This window comes from Rhincodon typus, chromosome 10 (genome assembly GCF_021869965.1).
Source record: "Rhincodon typus isolate 14 chromosome 10, sRhiTyp1.1, whole genome shotgun sequence".
NCBI classification, from domain to species: domain Eukaryota; kingdom Metazoa; phylum Chordata; class Chondrichthyes; order Orectolobiformes; family Rhincodontidae; genus Rhincodon; species Rhincodon typus.
In genome coordinates this window covers 44,421,719-44,441,361 of record NC_063341.1, presented here as the reverse complement: position 1 = coordinate 44,441,361, position 19,643 = coordinate 44,421,719, and the positions used below count along the sequence as shown (strand labels likewise).

At 38.2% G+C, this 19,643-nt stretch overlaps 1 protein-coding gene across 2 annotated transcripts; it reads right to left on the bottom strand.

Annotated features, from left to right (window-relative positions):
* Positions 1-81: 81 nt before the first annotated feature.
* On the bottom strand, positions 82-19,249 carry btf3l4 (basic transcription factor 3-like 4). 2 transcript variants are annotated; one of them, XM_020518250.2, is made up of 6 exons: positions 19,121-19,249; positions 18,408-18,471; positions 12,755-12,868; positions 11,829-12,030; positions 4,490-4,549; positions 82-472 (listed from the first exon to the last, which is right to left on the bottom strand). In XM_020518250.2, exons 2-6 carry the CDS (start codon positions 18,459-18,461, stop codon positions 426-428), a joined length of 477 nt encoding a protein of 158 aa, XP_020373839.2. In that variant the 5' UTR covers positions 18,462-18,471; positions 19,121-19,249; the 3' UTR covers positions 82-425. The 2 variants fall into 2 exon arrangements, with proteins under 2 accessions (XP_020373839.2, XP_048457632.1); XM_048601675.1 differs by having other exon boundaries at positions 19,054-19,159.
* Between the last annotated feature and the right edge of the window lie 394 nt (positions 19,250-19,643).

Here is a 19,643-nt window from a genome sequence, read left to right as displayed (position 1 = left end):
TGAAAATAAATGAAGCTTTCACACAGTCCAATTTAATGAAATGAACATGAAAATGAAAGACACACAATGTACGACAAGGAATTAATCAATCTATTTTATTTGCATGTCATGAGGGAAAACCTTAAATAAGACTTCTTCGCCAGCTTGTCCACGACTGTGTTTACAACCTATTCAGGTTGCATTTTAATGAAATCTCAATGTCTTACAAACTTCAGACCAAAGGATTCTCTTTCGAAGTGCAAAATGCAAACAAGTGATTTCAACCAATTGAAAGATGCTGAACATTCAGCATCATTAAAATATAAAATGCCTTAGTTCACTGTATTTGCAAACTTGTGATTTTTCACTTTTAATATAGTAAAACTTTGGAATAAGTTTCCTTGTTGGTACAGTCTTTATCCAAGTCTATGGTGTGCCAGCAGCTTTTAGTTGGCTTCATTCTTTGATGCTTCATCAAAATTTTCAACAAGGTCTGCAAAAACAAGTTTAAAGTGAAACTATTGCACTATTTACTTACAAAAAATTTCCATCCAATTTTAACAGGTCAAGGAATAAACCGTTAAATATATTAGTAGAAAATTATCAAGCAGCTCCAAAGACCGCAACATCAAACTATTTATAGGAGAATGTTGAAATGTTGATTCTAAACCTTATTTTTCCCAAATACTTGACGACAGCTTACCACTGTGCCATCTAGCAACTACTTTCAATTGTCGATATTACTTGACAGCATCCCTTCGAAGGACTGGCACAGGAGGAAGACTCAGATGCAGTAGTGACAGTGGATGTTATGCAAGTGCAGAGCAAAAGAAAAAGGAGGACTAAAGAGAAATATACTCTCTTTAAAAATGTTTCAATGGGCAATTCCAGAAGGACGCACGGTAGATCATTGCAGATTTGTGTAATAAAAATGAAAAAAAAATCACCAGTTCAGGCCAATTTCTCAACAAGTCAGACTGACAGGACAGGCATGAGTTGTTAATATTCTCAGTTACCAAATATTCAGGAATGGCACAGAAAAAAAAAGAAGGGCCATTGGAATACTGAAAAGGATGATGATATTGCAGTTTTAAATAGAACTGATTTAGTATTTGTTAGCGGAAGATCATGGGAATGTTATATTGTTGACAGTTTACTTGATTTTATTTATATACCTCCAAACAATAAAAGCAAAATAGACTACCAGATTTCAAACCTGTGTGACAAAACTAATACCCCAATATAGACTGGGATGAACTGTGGTAAGGGAAGAGGAAGGGAAATATTTCTGAGATGAGAAGAGTGCATGAGAGAGTATTCTCAATCAATAAATCTCTAGTTCAACTAGGAAGCAACCAGTTTTAAATTGGGTTCTGGGAAATAAGGTACGAGTTTACTACAACAGGAGATAGTCCAGCAAACAGTAATAATAAATTTAATTCTTGCTAAGCTAAGAATATATCCAAGTTAAAAATGTTCAACTGAGTAAGAATCAATTTAAGAAGGGACCTAACACAAAGAAAGAGGAATCCAGAATAAAGCAACAACCAAGCAAATGAGCTCATTCAGCAAATGAATGAGGTATATTCCTTTGAAGGTAAGGTAGAATAATCAAAGCTCACGTGACCGGCATAAGAGGAATAAAAGTTTAAAAAAAAAAAAGAGAAGAGGAGACACATCATTGAGGAAGATCCACATTTTGTGCTCAGCACTTGCTACATTTCTTTTTCTGTTCATGCATTGGATTTGGGCATCATAGCTAGGCCACCATTTACTACCCAACCTGAGTTGCTCTTCACAGTGGTCGGAGTTGCCTTCTTTAAAATCTGCAGTCCATTTGGTATTGGTCAACTTTCAATGCAAATAGAAAGGGCGCTCTAGAATTTATTAACCAATGACTGGTGATATATTTTCAGGCTAGGATGATGAATGGCCTGGACAGAGACTTGCTGATGGTGGCATTCTCAAATATCTACTGTTGTTGTCCTTTTAAATGACAATGGTCATGGGTCTGGAAGGTGCTGTTAGATGTGCCTTGGTAAACGTTTGCCGCATAACTTGTAGATGCTGAAGCTGCTAAGCATCGCTTGAAGAGGGAGTGAATGTTTGTGGATGGAGTGCCTTTCAAGCTGTTTGCTCTGATCTGGATAGTGTCAAGCTTGAATGTTGCTGGAACCCAAGCTGAATGTCAATAAGCAGGTTATTGTTAGGCAAGTGCTGCTTGATGGCACTGTTGATGACACCTTCCATCACTTTACAAATGATCGAGTACAGGATAGAGAGACAGTAATTGGCTGTGTTGGATTTGTTGTTTTCTTTTGTGTACAGGATATACTATACCAATTTTCCACGTTGTCAGAAAGATGTGTTGTAACTGTACTGGTACAGCTGGCACATGGCTAGCTCTGGAACAGATCGCCTGTACTATGACCAGAACGTTGTCTGGGCCTGTAGTCATTATAGTATCAAGTGTTTGTCTAACTGTCTCTTGATATCATGAGCAGTGAATCACATTGGCTGAAGATTAGCGTTTGCGATGCTGGGACGATTTTCTCTAATACTTATTCACATGATGCGATTGGTGCTGCATAGGCCAGTATTCATCCCTAATTGCTAGAAAGCAGTTAAGAGTCATCAACATTGCTGGAGTCTGGAGTCACAGGTAGGCTAGACCAGGTAGAAACTGCAGTTTCCTTCCCTAATGGACATTAGTGAACCACCAACAGATTCATGATCATCATTAGACTTGAAATTCCAATTTCATTTCAGTAATTCAAATTCTACTATCTGCGACAGCAGGACTCAAACCCAGGTTCCCAGAACCACTACCTGGAATTTATCTCTGGATTACTAGCTCAGCAATTATACCACTAGGCCATCAATTCCCACCACCAGGTGGGGCACGGATGGATCATCTACTCAGTGCAACTTATTGCAACTGTTTCAGCCTTGTCTGAATTATGCAGGGCTCTCCCACTGGGGGTTAGGGATATTTGCGGATCCACTTCCTTCTCCAGTAAATTCTTTAATTGTCCAAAACCATTTGCAATTGTCTATGTGGCAGGACTGCAGAACTTACATCTGATTCACTGGTTGAGGAATTGCTTAGCTCTGTCTATCATTAGCTGTGTATCATGCAAGTAGTCCTGTCTTGTATTTTCACCAGATTGACACTTAAGTTTTAGATATACTTGGTTCTGCTTCTGACATGCCTGCCTGCAGTCTACATTGAACCAGGGCTGATGACAATACCATCAAGTCAGGGGAAAGGAGGAATATTCAGGGCCATGGGAGTGCAGATTGTGCTTGGAGAACAACTTGGCTGCTGCCGATGACCCTCAGGGCCTCACAGGTGCCCAGTCTTGAAGTGCCTGATCTCTTTGAAATCTATCCCATTTACTCACAGTGATAGAGCCAAACAATATGATGGAAGACATTATCAATAAGATATCAGGACTTCATCTCCACAAAGACTGTGTGGTGGTCACTCTTACCAATACCATTGAGAACAGGTATATCTTTGTCAAGCAGATTACTGAGAATGAGGTCAATCTTAGAAAGTTGCCCAAAGAGATCTGTGGTTGGATCTCTGTGGTGCAGATTTCCCATTTCCCATCAGTCACCTTAGCTTTCCGTCTATACAGGATCTCCATGAAGAGGAGACTGAAAAATAAAAAGCTTCTTCTTTGAACACAAAATAATACATAACCAATCAAGACATTTTCAATTTTTTCCAATAATTGGTCTGCAGTGAGATGATTTGAAAACAGGAGCATGGATGTTTTGCTGCAATTGTGCAAGGCCTTGGTAAGATCACACCTGGAGCAGTATGCACTGTTTTGGTCTCCTAACAATGACTGCATTCCAAATAACACAAGTAACATATGACAGACAGAGCAAAGTGATCGCATAACCAAGGGATCAGACCTAAGCTTTGTAATCCTGCCACATTCAGTTACAAATGATGGGGGACAGCTAAACAACCAACTTCAGAAATATCCCAGTTCTCAAAGATGAGGGAACACAGCACAGAAGACAAAGCTGAAGAACATGCAACAATCTTCAGTCAAAAGTGCCAAGTGAATGATCTATTTCAATCTGCGCCTGAAGTTCCCAGCATTACATATGGCTGTCCTCAGCCAATTTAATTATCTCCACATAATATCAAGAAACAGCTGAAAGCTCTAGATCTTGCAAACATTAAGGGCCCCTGGAAATTTTCCACCAAGAGTACTGAAGAATTGTGCTCTAGAACTAACCATGTCTGTGCTCCAGTGCTAACTGCCCTAAATCAAGTTGTGCCCGTGTAGCTACAACACTGGCATCTAGCGACCGATGTGGAAAATTGCTGGGTATATCCTATTCACAAAAAAAGTTAACAGAACAAACCTAACAGTCAGTCAATCACAGCCCTATCAGTTTACTATCGAAGTGATGGAAACAATCATCAACAGTGTTATAAAATAAATAAGAATCAGGTCGCAAGATTAATACTAAACTATCACTCTACCTGGGACGTCATCATCTTCTTCATCAATGTCTTCAGGTTTGGGCGTTTTATTATCCAAAACTAGATTAAACAGAAAATAAATGGTTTAGATCAGTACCAAAAATGTACATTTCCCAAATATAACACGTTGACAAAATGCTATCATGTACAGGTCCAAGTATTTTGATGAAACATAACACCATACTTCCATATTCCTTCAAATTTAGTTAAAGACATGCACTACATCCAGAAAACTATTATTAAAAACATTTCATGACTCCAACTGATTTAAATTCTACATAGGTTGTGACAATATAAAGTTAAAACTGCCAGGCACAAGTTTAAGAACAAAGAACAGTACAGGCCCTTCGGCCCACGATGTTGTGCCGAACTTTTACCCTAAACCTAAAGGTCTATCTAACCTCCACCCCTGCCTTATACTATCATCCATATGCCTATCTAATAGCCGCTTAAATGCCCCTATTGAGGCCGACTCCACTACCCTCTCCGGCAATACATTCCACGCCCCGACCATTCTCTGAGTAAAGAACCTACCTCTGACGTCTCCCCTATATCTACCTCTGCTCACTTTAAAACTATGCCCCCTCTTAATAGTTACCTCCACCCTAGGAAAAAGTTTCTGGCTGTCCACTCTATCTATACCTCTGATCATTTTGTACACCTTCTTCTGTTAACTATGATTGAGCCACTGCGCTCTTTCATCCAAAACAAATGTATAACAGTTGCAATGCATGCATTCATTCATTCCTCAAGTATTAACCTTGTCTATCCACTATCATGCCTTTTAATGAAGTTACTCAGTCTATCAAACCCAACTCACCACTCATACCTGGGTAAGTTTCCTTTCTTTAGATTTAGTACTTAGATTCTAAATTTAGATTGTACGGTTTACTTTACATCAAAATGAAGAATTCTATCATGTTATGGTCACTTTTTCCCAAAGGACCTCTCACAACAAGATTATTAATTAACCCTTTCTCACTGCAGAAAGTCAAATCTGGAATAGCCTATTCTCTAGTTGGCTCTTCAACGAATTGGTCTAAAACAAAATCTTGTACATATTCCAGGAATTCATCTGCCATAGTATTACTACAAATGTGTTTTGCCTAGTCTATAGGCAGATAAAATCACACACAGTACTCCAGCTACCTTCTTGCATGCATCTTTAATTTCCTGTTTAATGCCATCCTCTAGGTATCCACTACTGCTTGGAGGCCATAGATAACTCACACTAATGTTTTTCATTGCTTATTGCTTCTTAGCTCCATCCGCAGATTCCACATCAATATTTCCTGCACCAATATTCTTCCTCGCTATTGCCGATTTCACCTTTTCAACAATTTTCACCAATTTCATCAACAACACTGCCCCACTTCCTTTTCTGTTTATGTGTGTCCTTCCTAACAATTGAATGTGCTTGATGTTCAATTCCCAGCCTTGGTCACCCCGCAGCCATGGTTAATGTAATTGCAATATTATAACTATTCACAACTAACTGTGCTGTTAATTCATCTAATTTATTGCAAATGCTCCATGCATTCAAGTGTAGTACCTTTAGACTTGTCTTTTTTGATATTTTTACCCATTCCTTTTGTACTCTAATCCTAATTGTTGCTACTAATTCTTTACTCTGCCTTCAATTTTTGCTTTCTACTTTTCTATCTTTCATTTTCATCTTTGTTTCCTTCACACATCTCCCCATTCAAGTTTCTGTCCCTCTGCCACTCCAGCTTAACCCCTCTTTAAATGTCCTTGCAAGGATATAGGCCTGGTCCTGCTGAGGTGCACCCTGTTCAACTTCTACAGGTTTCATCTCCACCCGAATCAGTCTCAATACCTCAAGAATCAAAATCCCTCCTTCCTACATCATTCCTCTATTACATACATTAATTTGGTTTCTTCTCCTGTTCCTGATCTTGCTAGCATGTGACACTGGGAGTAATCATGAGATTACTATCTTTGAGGTCCTACTTTTAATGTGTGTCCCAGCTTCCTATGTTCTATTTGCACCTCTCTTTTGTTTTAATCTATGTTATTGGTACCAACAACATTCCAAAAAAACAGAAGCTGTAAAGCACTTTGGAATGTCCTGAGATACTGTAAGGCACTACAAAAATGCAAGTTTTTTTTAAATAAGTAATTATTAGTAAAATCTCACTGTAAAATAGAATGCGTTGTGTGCAGGCAAAATGCCTTTAATTCTTAACTTAATTCCGTACTTCATCTGAATCTCCATTAGCACAATGCTGAATTCGGGGGTGCAAAGCTGCTCAATGTATTCCGGTCCCTTTGTTTCATTAAAGTACTTTCTCTGAACAGTACTGAGAGCCACACTGATAAAGGCCAATAAATAAGGCAGTAACAGATCGATATATCCCAAATACATTTACACAATGAAATTCAATTTCCCTGCCATCCGGTCAAATTCTTACACAACAAATCAACACCATGAAAATGAATTACCTGAATTGTTATCACATTTCTGACCGTACGAGTGTACTGTGTACAAACTGGCCATTGTATTTTCTACATTATAAAATCAACTATGCTTCAAATGCACATCAGTGGCTTTGAAGCACCTAAAAAGTCCCAGTTTGTGATAACAGATATACTGAAATCAATCCATTTTCCTTCTTACTTTAAAATCATGCAAACTATGTACTAGCATAAACAACTAAATCACACTAAATCCAATGTGCTGAATTCCAGAGCACAGAAGGAAGGTTTTTTTTAAGCAAAATTAGTCTTATCCAGTACAAAGCTACACAGATACTGTCTTTATCTGTAACCCTTAAATACTTAAATCGTTTTCATATTAAACTTGTGGTGGATTTAACTGCCAGAACTACTTTTTAAAAAAAAAAGTAGAACATCGCATTTAATAAAATGCATGTTTTTTAAAAAAATCCTTAAAACTTTGGTATTAATATTAACACACATGTAGAAGTTGAATTTTTGACTGTACTTTTTAGGCTGAAAGTCAGAGTTGACTTTTACGTGGGTCACGTTTGAGGGATTTACATGCATGCTTGATTGAAGTGAAAACTATCAGAACTGGTTGCAACACAAGAAAGTGATAAAGACTAAAGAATTTACACTCATTATTAATTATTCATGTTCAGATTACGAATAAACAAAAATAACGTGAACATTAAAAAAACAACAGTTTTCATCATTTTCTAGTAAACACATTCATTAATGTATTCAGAAATTGATAATAAATTAGCTGGCATCAGGGATTATACATTGCCTCTGAAATTTTTGGGCTTTGGACCCTGAAGAAAATTGTAATATTTAGACCAAAGATCATGAGGTCAACATTTATACAAATATAATTTTCATATGAACATAATGGCAACTTAAACGCATGAACTCAGTTACTTATTCACCAATGAAAATACTATATCTCAAACAAACCTTCATAATTTAGAACTTTTATATTACATCCCCTAACATTCTCCATGAAGAGAATTCTTCAATTAAAAAATTCCCAAATTTCTGCAGTCTGTTCTTTAACTCATGTCTTTCATCCTTACTATCCCAAGGAATTTCTGTACCTGCTCCACTGGTATTTAAGACAGAGATGATGACTGGTTTAGGGGTGTGAATGGTGGTGGGGTATACTTTTGTCCCTGGCAAGCAATGGGGCCTGAATCAGTGAAAAACATTTAAGACTAAGTTCGGCATTTTTTTTTATTGACAAGGGAGTTGATGGTAATAGGGGAAGCAGGTAGGCAGGTGCAGCTGAGAACAAAATCAGATCAACCTGGATCTTGTTCAAAGGCAGAGCAAGCCCAATAGACAGTCATCTACTCCTAATTTCTTATTAAGCAAGTTGTGTACATCTCCAACATTTTGCTCATTTGTATCTAGCCTGGAATCTTGTTCATTTTAAAAAAAAAAAAAAAAAAACTTTGTTTATAACTGTAATCTCTATCTTAAATTCCACATTTCAAGTATTGCCCATTTCTGAATCCCTTACTTTATCAGAGTGAAGTTGAGGTAGAAGGTCAACCATACTTTTGTTGAATAGGAAGCAGTTTTATTCAGTTTGACAGCCTACTATTGTAATTTTCCTAATGTCATGGAGCAGGTACAGAGAATCCTTGGGATAATAAGTAAATAAAGAAATTGGATTACACAGCTATTGCACAATCTTGGTGCATCCCGCACCTTTTATTATCAGTACAGTACTCTTCAGCTGCCATTGCTCTGGTAATTAGGCAAATGTGGCAAGTGACTGCAATGCAAAAAGGCTTCACAAACATCAATGAGATAAATGACTAGACCATCGGTTTTGGTGACACTAGTTCAGAAATAAATTCTGGTCATCACACTGGGAGAAATTTGCTGTTCTTTAAACCGTGCCATAGCATCTTTCATGCCCTGTCCAAAAAGCGAACAAGGTGTTGTTTAACATTTAAAAGACAACAGCCAAAGTCTCTGCAGAGGTGATGATATCTTAGAACTCAAGAGACAAGAGTTACCCCTGAGCTAAAGATTCCAAAATCTATTTCTTCACATTGCATTTGTTATCATATCTACCCCTCTTATTTTAAGATCTCACTAAACATAATCCTCTTCAGCCTGTCAAGTCTCTATTGCTTCTTTGGTCAACCAGCTCAAATCTGCATCCTAACATTCTCAATCCTTGGCCATCTGAAAGAGGTGACTTTCAAGGTATGTGAAGTTCTGATCATATTGGTATCACACTATCCCAATGTTAACTACTCCTGAAGGGCAACTTTTTTCACATATAGGGCATTGCATATATGAAATGACCTGCCAGAGGAAGTTGTAGATGCAAGTACAGTTACAACATTTAAAACACATTTAAGGACAGGTAAGTGAATTGGAAAGGTTTAGAGGCATATAGGCCAAATGCAGGCAGTTGGGACTAGTTTAATTTGGGAAACTTGGTCGATATGGATGAGTTGGACTGAAGGGTCTTTTTCCGTGCTGTATGACTCTATATTCCAGAGTCCCTTCTTCACGGGAAGTGGAACATTTGTCTACCACTGACAGGTATGAATTCTGTTTTGTTAACATTCAAAGACAGACTGAGATTCTCGCACACAGAATTGAAGAAATTCAAAAAATGAACAGCAACACTGCTGCAATACACAAATTCTAAATCACTATATTTATGGTGGTTAAATTTAGTTTTGGCATGGAATTGACTAAGACTAAAAAGTTTTCCATCTAGCTGTAAGTACTGCCCAGATCAGAGGGTCGCTTAACTTTGATGAGGCGAATAGCCGCTGACAGATTGTAAACAGCCTGTGGGTTTGTTGGATTCCAATCTGGATTTTGTGGCCGTTGGTCTCAGATTTCCCACACAAAATTGCTAGATATCTTTATGTATGATTTTGATGAAGTCTCTTGGTCATTCAAATTTTTGGAGCTCAATCCACACAGCATTACAATTTACTATGATTCTTGCATGGTGATGTGGAAATGAGAGCAATGGGCATGTTGACTGCAGTGCATGAAAAACTTCCCAGAATTCACCCTAAATCTATCCTTTAGCAGTTTAGATATGTGGTTTTCTTTTATCTTTTTTAATTACATTTATAGTTTTACCCCCAACTCAATGGACTTCCTCAAACAAACGTCTGTAAATAACTCTTTAGCCTTTTAGAAAATGATTCAACAGTTACCCAATACAATGGTTTAACTAAGGCTTCTGTGGGTAATTTCTGGAAGCATTGGTGCAAGACTTTGCACTGGAACACCAGTCGCTCAAAAAGAATTCAGCAAGCTTAGTCAGAAGAACATCTCCCACAACCCACAAATTCAGTCTTACCCACTGTTATCCTATTCACTCATTTCTCGTAATCTTGTCTTTCTTAATTTTTTTTTTGCTTAACATCTGTATTTTCTGAAGTTTTTTTGATTTATTAGCAGTAGATCTACAGTTTTCCAGAATCTGACTGTATTTAATTTAATGAACATCAATTTTTGTTGTACTTTCTCTTATATGAAAATGTAACCAGGTGCTATTTCCTTGATATTTCCCCAAGTTAGCTACTTACATAACTTTATTTCCCAAATTATGAGTCAGTGTTACTGCTATCCTTGGAGGAAACAATCCTGGATCCTACCCACAACCTCACAATTTTGCTAGATAAGTATAATTTTTACACTGATCCATCTTGGGGTTTAGGCTTAATGTCACTCATTATTATAGGTCCATTGTATCTGCATTTTCTTTTATCACCATCATCATTCCTCCATTTTCTTCCTTTTTGTGGCTTAAAATAAACTCTTAATGGAGTAACAGTCCAATTAATTCTAATTATCCAAATTTTATTTTATATTCCAAACAAAACTCTATCTACAGGTTTTAATGTTATATTTGAATCTTCATTCTAAAACTACCACCCCTCTCAGAAATACGCTGTAGCCAGTAATGTTCAGGTCCTAGCAAACTAAGCCATGGTGAAAATTTACATGACATTGTATATTGAAGCCATACAAGACTGCAAATACCAACAGCATGGATGAACAAAAATGAGAATTAAAGTTAGTTTTTCTTTTATCCAGCTGTAAAAAAAACACATACATGAAGACTAAAAAAAAAATGGTCGTTCAATTTATGACAAACATTTTAGCTAAGTGATTGCATTTTTGTCTGAATAAAAACTGCATTCAAGTTGAGGTGCAACAATCCAAGCTGACACTCCAGCAGAGTAGTGACATAATGCTACATTATTGGAGGTACTGTCTTTTACATGAGACAGTAACTTGTTTTATCTGCCCTCCCAGATGGATGCAAGAAATGCCATGGCACTAATGTACAGACGAGGAGCTGCTCCCCAGAGCCAGAGTCAATATTTATTAGTGAATCAACTTTATTAAAACAAATTATCTCACTCAGTTTTTGGACTTGGCTCCATGCAGTTTAGTTGCCACATTTCTTATCTAACAGTAACCACACTTAGTATTTAATTGGTTGTGAAACATTTTGGGACATCTTCAGTTTGAAAAAGAGCTATATAAATACAAATTATTTATTTTCAACTTACTATTGATAATGTTGTCCAAAATTAATTCCAATAAATCTTCGATTTGTGATCCAGTGACCTAGTTAAAATTCCTCATTTACAGGCAGTACAGTAGGTTGTAAATGGAATCATTTGCTTGTTCCAACTACACGCTAAAATTGATCTACATAAGCAATACAAATACATATTCACACTGAAGATACTCGCACTATTTTCTTGGCTCCGAAAACCCACTGCACATGTTGTCATGCTACAGAACAGGCCCACAATCAACGTTTCAAATGAAGAATGTAACAACACAAGTACAAATATGCAAAAGATCGTATTCATACCTTGCCGTGGCAACTGTTCAGCTAACTTTCTAAGACTTGTTAGACTGTCGGCTCCAAGCTGGCTCAGGATGCCCGGAAGCATTTCTGTGATCTGTTTTGTCTCAGCATGGCCGGTAATAGCAAAAGTATTGGCAGATAATGAGGCCTGCACTTTAGGATTATTGAAGTGAATGACCTGACCATCATCCTTAATCATATTCACCTGTTCAGCACAAAATAGGAATATTCATAAGATGTGTCATTCATCTGAATATAACATATTTTCAATGTAGTGTTAAATAGCAACTTTAATAGTGTCTCTCAGAGGAATCAACTCATGAACATGGCTGTTTAAATTTTCATCCCTCGTTCCTAAAACAGAGACCCACATTGTTGTACAGTTTAATGTCAGCAGCTTCCATCACCCAAACCAATTGGTCATGCTCAAGATCAGATAATAAGGGTTTATGCTATCAATCATAATACAGCAAAAAAAGTCCTACTTTTTTGCATCTAATATCCACAGATTCATATTTTTCAACTGTAGTTAGTGCACAACTACTATTCGGATTTGGAACCATGGCACATATCAATTTGTATTTGTACTGTTCTGATTAACAGTCTACTTAGCAAAGCTAGAGAATGAGCTGTGGCACCAATCTGTATTTACAAGTTTACAGAAGAACCAGACTATAACTTTCAAAAGAAACTCAGATGGCAGAAAAGAACTCAAAGTAGTTGCATTCACCCACCACGCAAGCTCTATGTTGGGAAGCAAAAAATGTCAGCAACATAACTAAAATGGAATCATGTCACTCACAAGAGAGAAACTGAAAATACAGTTTCTATTAGCAAAACCAGATTACAAATAGCTTTGAAAAGATGTACAGAAAATTTTACAATAGATTAAGTGATCAAATAATTTAGTAAAAATGCACAGCAGGTACCTCCTCAATTCCAGCAATATTATTCACTGCCAGTTTCTTCAGAGAGCTTTGCAATTTTTTATCATCAGCTGTAGCTGTTCTATGTACTACCTTCTTCTTTCTGCGAGCTGTACCCTGAAAAAAAATTGTTTGCAAAGTTAACCAGCATGGCCAATTACTGGAAACTGGTCAAAGGAAAAATATACTAAAAGGCTTCTTCCGTTATTACAGCTTAAATATGAAACAGTTAATAAAACCAAAGAGAAATATTTCTGTAGAATCTCATTAACGACATCAGTACACGACATTCAACTTCAAATAATTTGCAATAACACAAGAATATACAAATAGTTAACACTAATGCAAAGTTTAAACAATACATTACTTTACATGAATGCAAAAACAGTGATAGATTACAAATGAACAAAGCATGGTTTAAAAGAACTTGTTCTGTTAGTAATACAATTTTGTTTAGTTTAATAGGCTAAACTCAGAGGCATTTTCCATTGCTGCTGTGGCGAAACCTAAAACATGCATGATTTTTTTTCTCAAATGAAACAGCCAGACAGGTAGATAAAAAGCCAGTCAACCACATTATGCAACCAAACTATTCTCATGTATTAACAACCTTGATCTGTTGATTTAAAGTCATTAGAAAATTTCATTCAGCAGTGAAATGAAGCCAGAAATCAACAATCCATCCATGCACAAAACGTCACGCTTGGATTATGAAAGCTAAAGAACAGTCCCCAGAAACAAAAAGTATTATGAGTGATCTAAATGGGTTAGATGTAAAATGCATAAATTAGTATAATTATTGAGAGCAATACTACAAATTTAAAATTGGTAAAAGATTGAATAACATGGCAAAAGTCCTCTGGGTCCACTTTTAAGTAATCATACTTCATTTAAAAAGTTGCATTTCAATACTTGCAAGTTATTCCTAAAATTGGAATATCACAATTTTATCAGACCTTTTGGTCAGAACAGTTTTGATGTAGATGCAGTATAATATTGTAAATGCGAGGTTAGGCACTTGGGAGCAAAAACAGGAAGGTAGAATATCTAAACAGCTATAAACAGAGAGGGGATGTGCAATGAGACCTTGTACCCAAGACAGTGAAGGTAAGCATGCAGGTGCAGCAAGCAGTCAAGAAGGCAAATTGTACGTTTGCCTTCACAGCAAGTGGATTTCAGTACAGGACCAAGGATGTCTTGCTGCAACTAGAGATTTAGTGAGACCACACCTGGAACACTGTGTGCAGCTTTGGTCTCCCAACCGGAGGAAAGATGTTTTTGGGACAGAGAGAATGCAGCAAAAGGTTTAGCAGACTGATTCCTGGGATGGCAGGAGTGACAACGAGGGGGCACTGAATGGGTTAGGATATTTGCTGGTGTTCAGAAGAATGAGGGGGAGATCTCATTGAAACCTATAAAATTAAAGGGGCTAAATGCAGGAAAGATAACAAGGGGAACAAGAACCAGGGGTCGCAATCTAAAGATGTGGGGTAGACCATTTAGGAGTGAGATGAGGGGAATTTCTTCACCCAGGGAGTAGTGAGCCCGTGGAATTTGCTAGTAGTTGAGGCCAAAAATTGTAAGATTTCAAGAAAGGGTAGGATGTAGCACTTGGGACTAAAGGAATCAAAGGTTCAGGGAAAAGCAGGAATAGTCAACTGAGTTGGATGATCAGCTGTGATCATAATGAATGGCAAAGCGCTGAAGAGCTGAATGGCCTACTTCCGCTCCTATTTTCAATGTTTTTGATTTATTATAGACAGAGTAACTTTAAAGTGCCAGAGTGCAGACGTGACTCCTATTAACTCATCTGCAATGCTATAAGAAACTAATATTACGAAGAGATGGAAGTCTACTAAAGAAGTAAACCACAAAAATTCACGGAAATTATGTTAAATTTAGTTGTGAACAGGACATATTTAAAATGCCCATGAATTTATATTGTTATTACGGGTTTCTAAGGTGTATTGTAAAATAAAGGGGTGAAAAATGCCTTTTAGTATAAAACAAAATATAAATGGAGATGAAGGTAAAGCAAACCTAATTCAGAAAATAAAAATTTCTACTGTTGACCAAACCCTTTTGGTCAGAAATGTTAGTACAAAATTGGTGATCTACCTTGAAATCTGTCAATTTAACTTTCTGAAGGAGCCTCACATCGTAATGCCATCATATATCATCAGTATTACAGCTGAAAGATACACAGTGCCTCTTGCTCCTCACACAACAGCCCATGGCTGGGGTATGAGTCCTAGCACTAACCAGTTTGCTTCACTCGTAGCACATTTTTCTGCCTGAAAACAACAAACAGTTCAACTGAGGTAACAAGGTACAGAGCTGGATGAACACAGCAGGCCAAGCAACATCAGAGGAGCAGGAAAGCTGACGTTTCGGGCCTAGACTCTTCTTCAGAAAAATCGAAACGCCAGCTTTCCTGCTCCTTTGCCTGCTGTGTTCATCCAGCTCTGCACCTTGTTATCTCTTTTAAACAGTTCAACTGCGTGGAATCAAAGCCAAGCCAATGGAACTCTCAACTCTCAGCATTCTCTGGTAGTCATCACTGATTAGTGATCAGGACTAGAAACCTTGGGTGATTCTGTACGTCAATCTCTAGATGTGGAACAGAACATATTCACACCAAAGAACACCACTGATCAGTCACGTGTCAATGCACCTCCCAAATGAATAAATTCCTTCAAGCTGCCCACCCACATTTACCAAAAAATGCCATCAGGACCCAACTACACATGAAGACAGTCTTTTTGACAACCATCCCCGTCTGACTCTTCTTGAACCGACCAGTGGAGACACGAGTAAAAAACCTTGAAATTAAATGCTCAAAATAATACTTTTGTAAGATAACTGTGATATGCATCACAGGATCAGATTGTATTGCTCACTTAAAGGCAACTTCCTTTCCACAGATAAAGTAGACATTTTATTCACTTATTGAGAATAAAATATAATGGTACTATGTAACAGCACTGACCTCATACTTCAAGGTACCTGCCAAATGAAAGACAAATCTCCGTTCAAGTTGTCCATGTAGTGTGGCTTATTCCTGAAGTCAGAATAAAATTCCAACACCAGTTCGTCTGTGTTTAAGATGAGTTGGGAGTGGAGGTAATTATACTTTAATAAAAAGGAAATAACTTCCTCCAAATTAGCAGAACGTAAATAAAAAAAATGATGTGTAAAGACTTTGTTATTACGGGTCAAACTTGGAAGCTATTAGTCAAACCAGCCTAGGAGACTATGTATCGTTTTGTAGAATCCTACCATTGAAATCAGCTATTGTTTGTAATTACAGCAAGTTTTTTTCATTAACTGGCATCTACGAGACCAGCAGTGCGCCAGTTGATCAAGAGGTCCACTGAATCAACATAAAAACACACTAAGTAATAGACACTAAGTAATGCAGGGGGTATAATCATCACTGTTATGCTTTATTTACGGCATAAATCACTTAAAAATAATAAGGTAATTTTGCCTTAAATAAAATATACCGGCTCAGAATTTTCTCACTCATACCCTCAAGCGACTACTTGGACATTGTGGAGATTGTGATAATACAGTAAACCACCAGTATTTGAGGTATATAATTTTGGCCGGTTTATCAAGAGCGCCAGTAAAAAAAAAAGAAATTTGCTGTAATTGAGAGAATGTGAGTGTTGCTGGTGAGGCCAGCATTTGTTATCTATCCTTAGTTGCCAAGCATCATCTGAAACTTCTGTAGTCCATGAAGCACATATGTTTCCACAATGCCTTTTCTGTCTACACTTAAAATAACCAGCTCATTTTATTGGGTGGTTTATTGTTACAAATCCCTTCAAACTTGCCAAAGTTGATCACATATAATGAATGGCTCTGAACTAAAGCATTCAGTCTGTATATGTAGCAACTATTGAGACCAGCAATGAAAATAAAGCTCTTCCCCCAGTTTAATGCTGTCGGTTGAGAAGGAACAAGACATCTGATGCTCCGCAAAATACAGTCATGCAATCTTGAACATCTGCGTGAAACAACCAAGCGCCACCTCAGTTTAACATCCCATCTAAAGAATTATTCTGTATAAGACAGGGTAGCACTTCCGCAGTTCTTCACCGTAGTGTCAGGCCAAATGCGCCTCAAAGCCATAACCTTCTGACTAAAGAGGCTATGGATAAGCTTAATATTAAGGTTTCTTTTAAAGTCACACACTGAACTTGATATGGTACAAAAGGTTTACGCGTAAGGCAAGATCATACATGGTTAGGGCTAATATGTTAGCTTGGACAGAGGACTGACCAACCAGCAGGAAACCAAGAGTCAGGATAAATGGGCCTTTTTCTGGTTAGCAAGCTGCAACTAGTGGGGTATCTCAGGGTTCAGATGTCAGGGCCCACCTATTTACAAACTACCCTGGCATCCAAGTCATCAATATAGAGTGCACTGTGGCTAGATTTGCAGATGACACGAAATAGGTACTAGAGTAAATTACAAAGAAGAGGCACAACATCATGGGCTGAAGGGCCTGTAAGGTGCTGTACTGTTCTATGTTCTATAAGAAAGAAAGAATTGGCAAATTATTTAAATGGAGAGAAACTTCAAAATGCTTCGGTGCAAAAAAAAAGGGGGTGGGGATGGGGAGAGGGGGATGTCTAGTTGTCAACGTGCAAGAGTCACAGAGAGTTAGTATGCAGGTACGGCAGGTAATAAGGAGGGCAAATGAAATTTTGGCATTTCTTGCTTAAGCTTTGGAGTATTGTAGGGAAATGTTGCTGTAATTGAACAAGGCAAGAGCGCATCTGAAGTATAGTGTACACTTTTGGTCCCCTTACTTGAAGAGACATGAGAGTGTATTGGAGAGAGTTCAGAGAAGCTTCATTACATTAATTCCAGAGACAAAAAAGCTTGTCTTATGAGGAGAGACAAGCAGTTTAGGCCTATACTCACCAGAGTCGTGAAAGATGAGGGAGCTCTAATTGAGGGATACAAGATGCTAAAGGGAATTGACAAAGTACAAGTAGTGCAAACGTTTCCCTTTGAGGGGCTGAGATGTAACTTTAGGCCAAGGAGTGGCAGATTTTAAAAAGATGAGGAGTTACTACTCTCAGAATGTAGTGGATGCCAGATCACTGAACAAACTTAAGGAGGAGACAGACAGATTTTGAACTGGTGATGCTTTAAAGGGTTATGTGAGCAATGAAAGTCGATTGAGACTGTGATGAGATCAGCCACGATCGTAGCAAATGGTGAAGGAGGCTCGAGGGAATGAATTGCTTGATCCTGCTCCTCGCTGTTCCAAATGCTGACAACTTACGGAAAGGTTTCAAAATATAAGTCAATCTCAGCAAGGACCATAACGCATTCACGACATCTGTTTTCATCAGATACAGGCTCTCCACTTAATAATCTTTGCATACAGGCTAAAACTGGGTGGTGACAAAAATACACTTGCCTTACAACAACTTAAGTCACAAGTACAGGCAAACTAACGTATTACCGTACTGCAATGAGTAAGTGTATTTCTAAAGTACTTTGTTGTCTGTAAAAACACCGGAACATCCTAAGTTCACGAAAGGCATTACTGAAATGCAACCCTCAACTGAAATGAAGAATAGACAATAAGCAACATCCACTGTATTAAGTAATTTCAATTAAACAAAAACCTCACCTTTCCTCCTATTCGGACCTGAGCCTGCAGTTTAGCTAATTTTTCCTGATTCATAGCGTTTACTCTAAGGAAGATAAAAAAAAACATGAGTTCAAATTATCAATACTTGTATCAAAACTTAATTACAAGTACGCAATAGAATCTATTTCCGTAAATTCAATTTGTGTTTCTGGTCAAAATGTTAGTTATCAAGTAGTTTTAACATCCGTACACTCATGTCTAACCTTCTGTAAATTCTCACATTTATTCATCATAACCCTACATCAGGAGAGTAACACGTCCCAAACACCAAATACAAATGGAAGGCAGATTGAAAACTTCAACTACACTCACGCCGTGTCCCTCCTGAATGTAACCGACAGCAAGAATTCAGTCCGCAACGACCATAAAACTGAATCTCAGAAAACGACTGTTTTTCTCCGACCAGACACAGAACTAAAACACTCCGTCCACCCCCCTCACAACAGAAGTCAGGATGCGGCCTAACGTCCTCCTGGCCTCTGAACAAGAACCAGCCACTAAATTAACACAAACAGCCCGCTTCTAAAAACCCAGCTACCAACTACTTTTTTCAAAAAAATGCTCCAACCATACGAATCGTTCCCCATCAATGCTTAAATCACTCGGATGCAGATTTCACCCCGACCTGATCAATGAGCCGACTGTCCGACGACTTACACTCTCAGAAAACTTTCCCTGCCCCACTCACAAACCTTATTATGTTTGCCCGGACCCAAAGGAAACACGCGGTGAGCAAGATGGCGGCTATAGAAAGAGATGGAGGTCGGGAGGCAGTACGTGAGCGCCCAGCGCGTCACCCCACACGTGACGAGACAGCCCGTACTCGCACATGCGCAGTGGCTAGAGGAGGGACGGCTGTACGGAGCGCTGTCAGCGCAAAACATCCGCACTTGTTTGCTCAGGGCCACTCAGCTCCTGACCTCATTGCAACCCTGGTTAGACGTAGACGAAAGAGCTGAATTCTAGAAGTGACATGAGTATGACAGCATTTGACCAAGTGTGACCCGAGCAAAATTAATCACTGGGAATCAAAGGGCACGGTCTCCGCTGGTCGGAGTCATACTTGGCACGTAGGAAGATGATTGTGGTTGTTGGAGGTCAGTCATCTCAGTTTCAGGCCATCTCTGCAGGAGTTTTTCAGGGTGTGTTCTAGGCCCAACCATCTTCAGCTGCTTCATCGGTGACCATCCGTCTATAAAGTGAGAAGTGGGAATG